The sequence below is a fragment of the Sinocyclocheilus rhinocerous genome, unplaced genomic scaffold, assembly GCF_001515625.1.
Source record: "Sinocyclocheilus rhinocerous isolate Xijiao unplaced genomic scaffold, SAMN03320098_v1.1 scaffold304, whole genome shotgun sequence".
In the NCBI taxonomy this organism is placed as follows: domain Eukaryota; kingdom Metazoa; phylum Chordata; class Actinopteri; order Cypriniformes; family Cyprinidae; genus Sinocyclocheilus; species Sinocyclocheilus rhinocerous.
This window is the reverse complement of record NW_015659941.1, coordinates 2,159,041-2,170,016: the sequence shown is the minus strand read 5'-3', so window position 1 is coordinate 2,170,016 and position 10,976 is coordinate 2,159,041. Positions and strand designations below refer to the sequence as shown.

Genomic DNA, 10,976 nt, shown 5'->3' with positions numbered 1-10,976 from the left:
CAAAGATTTCAAAGAACGTCTCCGGAGCCAGATGACGCTAGAAATGCAGGTGAAATAGAAGAAAAAGCAAAAATCACTCCAAAAACGTAATCAGTCTTGTTATGATTATTAACCATTCAATACAAAGTCATTAAACAAGAAGGGAATATCCTAATGAAAAAGAAAAGCGAACATCGCAGTTGTCACACAGTGTAGCATCTACAATCCCTCCCCGAACCAAAAGTGACGCAAACGGAGGAGTCTTTACTGGAACAGTGAATTAAAAGGATTATAACGGCAAATTTACAAAGGTTTGGCTAATCCGACCCGCATGAACATGATTTACAAAGATATGCAAGAAGAACAAAGAACAAAAAGAGGAAGAATCATTTCTGGAAGAGAGGAAATTAAAGCGACAGAGACAAAAAAAATATGTATAGATTTGAGAATTTTGGAGATTCAGCTGAAATGTTAAGACCCTCTGTTCTTTACAAACTGACATCATATTGCAGCATGGAGCTTCCTTCAGGCTATAATTTTAGCAAGAAACAACAGAAGAGGAGTAAACAGCTGGATGATACATCATGTGAGTGTGTGCAGATCTTGTAGATCCTGGTTAGAAGAGTCTGGCTTTCTTCTTCAGTTCATTGCGTTTCCACAGAGGTAACCTGCCGAATTCCTGAATTTCCATCCCAAAGATTTCAAAGAACGTCTCCGGAGCCAGATGGCGCTAGAAAGGCAGGTGAAATAGAAGAAAAAGCAAAAATCACTCCAAAAACGTAATCAGTCTTGTTATGATTATTAACTTATTAACCATTCAATACAAATTCATTAAACAAGAAGGGAATATCCTAATGAAAAAGAAAAGTGAACATCGCAGTTGTCACGGTTGCTTGTCATACTCTGCAGCTGGCTTGTCAGTATTGCGATTTTTTTTCACTTTTATTAAAATTCACTTTTTCATTTGATTACTATTATTTTTTTTTTAAACCCTGTGGTGGAAACTGGTTTCCATATAAAATGCATAAATGAAACAGGTAAGATTTCTGCACTAAAAAGAATCATCGCATAGTTTAGGCTCTTATTAACAGTTTGCATCTATTTGATTTCACTTAGATAAAAAAAAAATCATGTTTTTAAAATGCAATTATTCATGTTCAATATGAACATATTTAAAATATGGCTAAATCTTAAATCTAACTGGTAATGTCTACACTCAAAAAATATTTAGGCCTACATTTAAGATTTATGTATTCAAATTGCATATTAAATGTCCATCCATTTGGCTTATATTAATGTGATGCATATTTCTCAGTCATATCATAAAAAATGCATAAAAGAAACAGGTAAGATTTCTGCACTAAAAAGAATCATCGCATAGTTTAGGCTCTTATTAACAGTTTGCATCTATTTGATTTCACTTAGATAAAAAAAAAAAAAAAACATATTTTCAAAATGCAATTATTCAAATTGCTTATAATCAGCATAGATATGTTTACATTTAATTAAAAGTGAACAGATTTAAAATATGGCTAAATCTTAAATCTTTGTTTAACTATTGGGTTAAGTACTATTCCAGAAATCTTACCCCTTTCCTATCGATTCATTTATGTATTATGTTTATTAGTTTGTTAATACTGTGTTAAACCTGTGCAATCCAAATGGGTGGAAATTTAATGTGCAATTGAAATCTTAAAAACTTTAGGCCTAAATATTTTTCTGAGTGGGCATTTTGGTTACATCATAATACAGTGTTTTGTTGCACAAATACAGTGAGAAATTACCTCTAGTCTGGTTCTGTCCACATCTCTGGGCAGTTTGGAGCGACTGCGGCTTGTTACCATAAGCATTTCATATGGATACACCTTCAAACGACACATATCAATCAGTACAAAAAATGCAAACTCTCCACAAACTATTTTTAATGTCTGAAATGTAGGGTCTAATAAATCAGGCCGCATAGTTACATTACATCCAAGTAATTCGCTGAATGCTGAACAGCCTAATAATTGAACTCATATTCAACATTAGATAATGATATGCTACTTTAATATGTTACACTTGCTTTTGTTTCCAGCATATTAGGCATAGACACTCCTCTGTCCATTCTGGTGGCTGTACGGTGGCCATCATGCATGGGCTAGAAACAAATCGTTAATAGAGAGAGAACACTTTAAAGAGAAGTCAGCTGTATCTTTCAATCTGATTTCACATGATGTATGATGAATGAGTATGAACATGTATTTTTAAAGAATATCACATATTAGTTACAATAAGGGTGCAATGAGGATAGATGGAAACACATTTGAGTGATTTAAACAGGTAATCATATCTACATACCTGAAACTCTGTTAAAAAGAAAATAAAAAAAGATTTTTATTTTTATATTCATACATTAAATTGGACACTTTAAAAATGATGCTTTATCATCTACATGCATTATACTACTCCCACAATATATATGCCTACATGTGATTACTGTTGCTCTCATTACAAATTAATGTATGTAATTAAAGTTAAATTAAATTAAATACGAATAAACTAACCTCTCATCCCACCACACACGTCTCCATAACTGTTATACTGAGTGAAATCAGTCGACTGAGGCTGGAGTAAAATATACAATAGACAAAATGGGTTCAATAACATATCTTTTAATCATATACTAATAAGTAATATTAAATACTGAGTGACAATAATAAAGGCATCTTACCCGATGCAGTCCATTACGCCCATATCCAGGCAGTGAGCCTGTTTTAGAGGGTGAATTTCCATCTGCAATTTTAATAACATAGTACACATTTACTATGAAAAAATGGGTTCAATAATGCACATATCTGTGTAATTGTAAAAGTGTTACCATTATTAATTTTTAATGTACTTTTCAAATTTATTTGAAATATAATTTCATATATTTGAAAAATAATGAATCAAAAATGAAACTCCTGTCATTATTTACTCCCCCTAATGCATTTCTTTCTTCTCTGTGATATACAAAAGAAGATATCTTGAAGAAGTTTGTATTCAAACAATTTATGCAAATGTAAAATGAAATTTATTCATAGAACAGTTTCGAGTCCCACTGACTTCCACTGTATTTTATGGCCATCTAATGGATGTCAGTGCCGTTTTGTTACCAACATTCTTCAAAATATCTTCTTTTGTGTTCCACAGAAGAACAAAATGCATGCAGGTTTGTATGAGGTGTGAGTAAATGATGACAAATGTTTCATTTTGGGGTGAACTACCCCTTTAAATTCCAATTCAAATTGTGCATCCTATTTGCTGCCTCAATTGAAATGCAGGAATTCAGCTGGAATTGTAAATTCTCAATTATATTCTGAATGGCTCACAGCCCTGTTTCTGACTGGAGAAAGTCAAGACCTAGAACATGAACGTCTAATATGCAATCTATTGTACTGAGGAGCATTACTGCTTCCATGTTCGTAGCGCTGTGCTGACAGGCTCCGTGCATGACGCTCTCGGATCATCTCTTTCTCCATCTCCTCTTTAAGAATCATTTTCCCCAAACCAGATTGGATCTGGAATCAGAAACAAGAATCATTTTAGACTTTGAATTGCATTGTTGAGCAGGTTGCATCATTCTTTTAATAACAGACATCTCCAGACCCTGTTGAGATGTTCCTCCTGAATCTGTCTGCGTTTCTGGAGTTCCTCCTCATCCTCCTCTCTTGACCTTCTCCTCTCGTCTGTTCCTGAGCAGCACAACAACAGCAACAAAAACATATTAATAGGACACATTCACACACACACAATTGTATGAATCAAGGATGGAGGAGGAGAGCTAATGCAAAAGACTGAGTAGAAAGCCAGTCTATGTTTTTCTATCTCCTGATACTTACAGAGCTACAGTTTACAGAATAGAAGTGAAATAATCACGTGTATTACATCAAGAAAAATTATTACACAGTAACACATGGACAGAAAGACAGAAAGAAACACAAATGTTTGAAGTCAATCTCGGTATTTGCCCAGCTAACAAAATATGTTCTAAGAACATTTTGCTACAGTAGCTTTCTCATTAAGTTATGAAAAGTATATTTCTGAAAGCTATCTGAATCCGGTTGTTGAAACATTTTTTTTTCTTGGTAATTTGAATGTTAAAGGGTTAGTTCACCCAAAAATTCTGTCATTAATTACTCACACTCGTGTTGTTCGAAAACACAATTTAAGATATTTTTGATGAAATCTGAGGGCTCTCTGACCCTCCCATAGACAGCAAGGTAACTACCACGTTTAAGGTCCACAAAAGTACCAAGATGATCCACAAAGTAGTCCGTGTGACATCAGTGGTTCAGTAGCTTCGTAACTTTACAGTTGAACCACTGATGTCACACGAACTACTTTGTCAATCATCTTGGTACTTTTCTGGACCTTGAACGTGGTAGTTACCTTGCTGTCTATGGGAGGGTCAGAGAGCCCTCAGATTTCATCAAAAATATCTTAAATTGTGTTCCGAAGATGAACGAAGGTCGTACGGGTTTCGAACAACACGAGGGTGAGTTATTAATGACAGAATTTTCACTAACCCTTTAAAGGAACATTCCATTTTACAGTTTTGCAAATGTTATGGGAATATTAGCTTTGAATGTTCTCTGAACATTCTGAAACAAGTAGTAACATTAAAAAATGTTTGATGAACGTCCAAATAAAATGTTTCAGAAAACGTTCCACGAGTGATGTATAAATAATGTTTTTGTGCTAATGTTTTGAGAACATTATTAAAGACCAGGTAACTTTGAACAAATGTTCAATTTACATTACTGGAAGAATGCTTGGTCATAACTTTGAAAGAACCATGCCAGAATGTTCTGAGAAGATTCTCTGTTAAGCTGGGCGATTTCAACCTTTTTTAATGTTAAACTATTTTTTGTTTTTATTTCATCTGTATGCCAATTCAGCATTAGAAAGATGCTGTGTGTGTGTTTGTTTAATAAACAAACTCTTACAGCACTGTGAGAAAAACTACTGTATATAAGAATTAAATTTGATATTGAATATTAAACTATTAATACCTAAATCACGAACACGGTATAAAAAACTTACCGATTTACTACATAGAATCTATGTAAATAATTGTAAAAATTACTAGCAATTTCTGAGTGAAAATGTTTCTAGACCACATTTTGTTCAGAGCAGAAGCAGCTTAATTAACACTAGCATTTTACTTTAACTAGAAAAATCTGTTTATACATCTGCTTTAAATCCTCAGATCAAGGTTATAGTTCACCGAATTAATTTTTTTATTTTTGTGAAACACCTCAATTATGTTGTAATAATACAGAGCCTAAAAAACATGTGGGTGAGTAAATGATGGGAAATGGTTGATTTTGGGTAAACTTGAACAAGGCAGAAGCAACGAGACTGTGGGGACAGATGTATCATGGGTGACCACAGTACCTAGGGCAGCATGGGAGATCGGGAAGGACCAGCAGTCTGTCTCGATCTTTGCTGGGTAGTCTGGACCAGAGGTGTACGCCGAGGGGAATTTGGCTGATTTGATGATGTCATCAGCAGACTTGCTCTGGGCTGCAAAGGCAGCTGAATCTAGATCAATAAACCGGGGGGAGGCTGTGGACCATCAGTGTGGCCAGACCAACATCTAACCAACAGATAGCAGAAAAAGCCTGCTACAAGCCATATGTGGCATACGGTCATGGGTTTATGGCCTCTGATAACCCACATTCACTATTTAAAGCAAAGAAAATGCAATATTTACTACTGGAGGCTATTGGCTGTCTGCTTGCATGCTAAACATGCATAGCTATATCATAAGCCATAGCTCATCACACAGCCAAAATAAACCATGCAGCAATCTGACAAACCATCACTGGCGTTAGAATGCATTGCAAGTGTTAATACGCAGACAGTGGGATCCGACCTGCTGAATTCATCTATAGATAAATATAGCAACATTTAATTATCACGAATAATCCAATTTCCAACTAAGCTGAAATAAAACCCCCTCTTGTTCTAAATTTACTGACATCAGACTGATTATAGACTAATATAAAAAAATGTTTTCAATAGTATGGATGAAGACACATTCGGCCAAACATTGTGCTGTTCCTGGCTGTGTGTGTAGCAGTTTTATTTTTTAATTATTATTATTATTTTAATATTTTGAATTAGATTTTTCATATTTTGTGTTTTCTTTTTTTCTCTCTTTTTTTGCATTTTCATTTTAGTAATTTTGTTGTATGTTTGTTTTTTATATGTCTCAATAATTTTTCTTAACATTTTATGTCAGGTAAAACTAAATGAAAAATGTTGCTTTGGGAACAGCTCTCACACACACACACACACACACACACACACACACACACAGGTTTGTTTTTGTGAAAAGTGGGGACATCCCATAGGCGTAATGGTTTTTCTACTGTACAGACCGTATATTCTATTGCCCTTCACCAACCCTACCCCTAAACCTACCCCTTACAGGAAACTTTGTGCTATTTCAGATTTTCAGTACACTTCTTTCTGTGTGATTTATATGCGTTTTGAAAAGTGGGGACATGGGGTAATGTCCTGAAAAGTCACCTTCTCCTTGTAATACCTATGTCATACCCTTGTCATTATACAAATGTATGTCCTCATTTGTCACAAAAACGCGCACACACAATTTCATTTGAGTTAAAGTTTAATTTAATTTTGTTTTTAAGTTAACTAAAGTAACCTTGGTGTGTAGCACCTACAGCTCTGCATTTGATTATTATTTATTTTTAACAAGATCCCATCATTTTTTATGCTGATTTTAACAGATTTAGCTGCACATGCAGATTTAGTGGAGATTATCTAGGGAGGGAGCAGAACAATATGAACTCAACAGCAAACCTGCAGCTCATAAGCAAGAGCAAAAGCGTTGTGTCTCATTTCACATGCGAAGAAGGAACAGCAGCACAATAAATTAAAACAACAACAAAAAAATAAGAACAAAAAACAACCAATTTGATTTGAAGGGTCAGAGAGGCAGTGGAAAACTGTCAACTTATAATGTTTTGACATAGATATTATATACTAACATTATAAATGGACCCCTGGGGAAAAAAAAAATAATAATAATACAAAATTGTATGATAATGACCCCTTTAAATGTCAACAAATGTAAGATTTAGCCCATTTTTTTTTTCTTTTTTGAATGCTTGTTGACAAACAATAATACTAGGGTGTAATTTCTAATTTTAAAATCTATGTAATCTTTTTTTTTTTCAAATAGCAAATATGATATTACCAGTTTTGTAAATAAGGGGTCAGTAAATACATTAGTAGATACTATGCATATCTAACTTTTGCAAGTTTTATTACTTATGAATATGAATGAAAGCTCATCAGGCACTCAATCAGGAGAAGATGCTTTAATGATGATTGACTGATCGGTTGATTAATATTTATAGTGAAATGAGCTCAGTTGAGAAGACTTCAAACAATACTTACATGTTTACATTGAGGTGGTGTTTAATGGCACACAAGTAGGTATTAATGAGGTGGAGGGACTCACAGTTTCCAAATAAAAACAAACAAACAAAACACAGAAATATGGTAAAATGACATACAAACCATACACAGTCATGATGTGAAATATTCAGAATTTCCTTGACATTGATTTTCTCTCAATAAAAATCTTCTGGGTGCTAGTCTGTTAAGGTAACTTTAAACAACCTTGGCTGTTAACTAGGTTACCGATGAACTGTTAAGATCTGTCTTTTTATTGACCTGCTGTTGTGAGCCAAGCAGCATTAAAGAAAACATGCAGTCTTTGCACAGTATACATTGTCAGTCTTGCCTGAATATTATATTGTTTTAAAAGTCATGCAGATGCTGAATAAAACTGTATTAACTGACTTTACCAGTAAACAGAGCAGCAAGTTGCTCAACATGAGTGCTTTAATGCTTGCAATGATCAATCTATATAACATTTTAAACACAACCAATAAAAAGTCATAAGTAAATACAGGCAAGCATCTTAAGAACTCAATCAGATGCAATCTTCACAATGCAATACTTAAAGAAAAAGTTCGCAAAAAATGAAAATTTGTTGAAAATTCAAGATGAGTTTGTTTACTCATCAGAACAGATTTGAAGAAATTTAGCGTTACATCACTTGCTCAGCAGTGGATCCTCTGCAGTGAATGGGTGCCGTCAGAATGAGAGTCCAAACAGCTGATAGAAAGAATCACAATCATCCACAAGTAATCCACACAACTCAAGTCCATTAACATCCTGTGAAGTGAAAAGCTGTTTGTTTGCAAGAAATAAATCCAACGTTAAGATGTTTTTAACTTTGAAACTGTTGCTCCAGGCTAAAATACGAGTCCTCTATCCATAATATTGCTTTCTCCAGTGAAAAAGTTTTCTCGTCTGTATCAGGAGATAAATATCCACAGATCAAGCAAAAACAGTTCTAAACAAATATGCTGGTGGATTTTTATGTGAGAGGACAACAGGGGATGGACACTGGAGGAAGTGTTATTATGTCTTATGTACTCGTATTTTGGCCAGAAGCGAAAGTTTAAAGTTAAAACATTTGTTTCATACAAACACGGTTATTTGCTTCATATGATCTTAATTGATGGACTGGTGTGGTGGTGTGGATTACTTGAGGATTATTGTGATGTTTTTGTCAGCTGTTGGACTCTCATTCTGACGGCACCCATTCACTGCAGAGGATGAAGAAACAAACTTATCTAACATCTTGGATGGCCTGAGGGTGAGTGAGTTTTCAGCAAGTTTTCATTTCTAAAGGAACTATCCCTTTAAAAACAGCGGTTCCCAACCAGGGGTGCATGTGCCTCAGGGTGTGCTTAAAATTTTTTGATTTTGCATTGTTAAAAAAAGTTGTAGCTTCTCATTAAAATTTGTACCATTGGCAATGCATTTGCTGTTGTGTGATATTTCATACTTGAACCGCTGTGGCATTTCAATTTCACCATGCACAGAGTGCAAATTACTTTAATTTTGACAAATGTTCTAGCTGTAATAATTATATAGTCATCATTTTTTAAATTCAGTTACATAAAAGGGTAGACTGGTCTAATTTGAATCTGAAAATTAAGACTTGACTAACTCCTAATAGGTCTTAACATAGTGCCTGGACCACATTGATTACAACATGAATCATAATAATGAGCATTTAAATAACATTAAAGGGATAGTTCACCCAAAAATGAAAATTTGATGTTTATCTGCTTACCCCCAGGGCATCCAAGATGTAGGTGATTTTGTTTCTTCAGTAGAACACATATGATGATTTTTAACTTTAACCGTTGCAGTCTATCAGTCGTATAATGCATGGCAATGGTAACAAAATCTATGAGAGTAAAAAAAACATGCACAGACAAATCCAAATTAAACCCTGCGGCTCGTGACGACACATTGATGTCCTAAGACACGAAACAACACACCCATTAACGTAAACTACGCCAGAGTGCGTACACACCTCACGCACCGGATGCCGTGCGTGCGCCCAAAGATAGTTGGACATAGTGGTGTATTAGAGGTAAAAAATGATATAAATACTGTTCGGTTTCTGGCACAAACCGATTGTTTCGTGTCTTAGGACATCAATGTATCGTCACGAGCCGCAGTGTTTAATTTGGATTTGTCTGTGCATGTTTTTTTTTACTCTCATAGATTTTGTTACCATTGCCATGCATTATACGACTGATAGACTGCAACGGTTGGAGTTAAAAATCATCATATGTGTTCTACTGAAGAAACAAAGTCACCTACATCTTGGATGCCCTGGGGGTAAGCAGATAAACATCAAATTTTCATTTTTGGGTGAACTATCCCTTTAATGATAATGCTAAATGATATCCAGTATAATTAGAGTTATACGTTTTGGGGTTGGTGACTTAATACTGAGCTGTGTGGGTACATAAGACAAAAATGGCTGGGAAACACTGCTTGTACATTATAAATCAACAGGCATGTGTCAAAATTCTAATCATCTCTTTATTGTGAAAGATAAAGCATTGAATTCAAAGATTCTGAATGACTGTACCATGCTGTTTGTAGATAGGGGGTTTTCTGTAGATGTTTACTCCTTGATCTGAAAGAAAGGAAAAGTCCAATTAATTCATTTTAATTCTTAATATAACAGATATTGGGTTTTAAAAGGTGAAACAAAATCGATAACACATACAAAATGCACCAATAAACAATCAAATCTGAAAAACTGCACCACATACACTTTGGATACGCTATTACCAAAGAAAGATCTTGTCATTTTCTGAAAGAAAATGTTAGGGGTGTTTGATCGTGCAGACTTTTCATTTCTGTGTGAACTGTTGCTTTAAGGCAGAGAGATAACCAGACACAGAAAGTGCTATGAATGGTGAACATGTGCTTAGACACAGGGGCATGCTGGGATTGACACACAGTGGGCCGCTGGAAGACTCCAACAGTACCTGGCAGGTGAAAATGTTTAGGAGTCAGAAGGAGAGGAGGGGTGCTGGCCCCTGGGGAACTCCGACCACTGGACGGCTCAGCGCCTCCAATCACAAACACGGTCAAAGTCAATAGGGAAAATAATTCAGATTAGGGCTGGACGAAATATATATATTGATATACGCCATGTTTACACACTGTTTTAATAAATAAAAATATACAGTTGCACTTAATTTTAAGGTGTCCTGTTACAGTGTGATTATAAATTTAAATACTGAGTAATATTAATTAATTACATGTATTTACTATATGGTTAGGGTTAGGATTAGGGTTTGCCTTAGGGTTACTTGCATGTAATTATGCATAATTTATTGTTGTTATAATAGTAAGTACATGTAACTTGTGTAACAAGGATACCTTAAAGTGTTACCAAATATACACAGACTAACTAAAGGGATTAGCCTTAAAAAAAAAAAAAACTAATTTTAACCAAAATCGAAAAGACAGAAGTTAGAATTTAGAAAAATTAGAATGAGAAAAAACTAAATTAAGCCATTAACTAACTATAGGGATTAATCTAAAAAAAA

At 34.6% G+C, this 10,976-nt stretch overlaps 1 protein-coding gene across 1 annotated transcript in view; it reads right to left on the bottom strand.

Annotated features, from left to right (window-relative positions):
- Positions 1–218: 218 nt before the first annotated feature.
- The window catches only part of ablim1a (actin binding LIM protein 1a), a 41,567-nt gene continuing 30,809 nt past the window's right edge, over positions 219–10,976 (bottom strand). The window contains exons 15-25 of the mRNA XM_016533600.1: positions 10,410–10,493; positions 10,004–10,051; positions 5,401–5,547; positions 3,610–3,695; positions 3,413–3,521; positions 2,693–2,754; positions 2,526–2,586; positions 2,320–2,327; positions 2,045–2,119; positions 1,764–1,844; positions 219–709 (exon numbers count right to left, since the gene is read on the bottom strand). Coding sequence (XP_016389086.1) covers positions 596–709; positions 1,764–1,844; positions 2,045–2,119; positions 2,320–2,327; positions 2,526–2,586; positions 2,693–2,754; positions 3,413–3,521; positions 3,610–3,695; positions 5,401–5,547; positions 10,004–10,051; positions 10,410–10,493 — 875 coding nt within the window. The 3' untranslated portion in view covers positions 219–595. The remainder of the gene's footprint in view (positions 710–1,763; positions 1,845–2,044; positions 2,120–2,319; positions 2,328–2,525; positions 2,587–2,692; positions 2,755–3,412; positions 3,522–3,609; positions 3,696–5,400; positions 5,548–10,003; positions 10,052–10,409; positions 10,494–10,976) is intronic.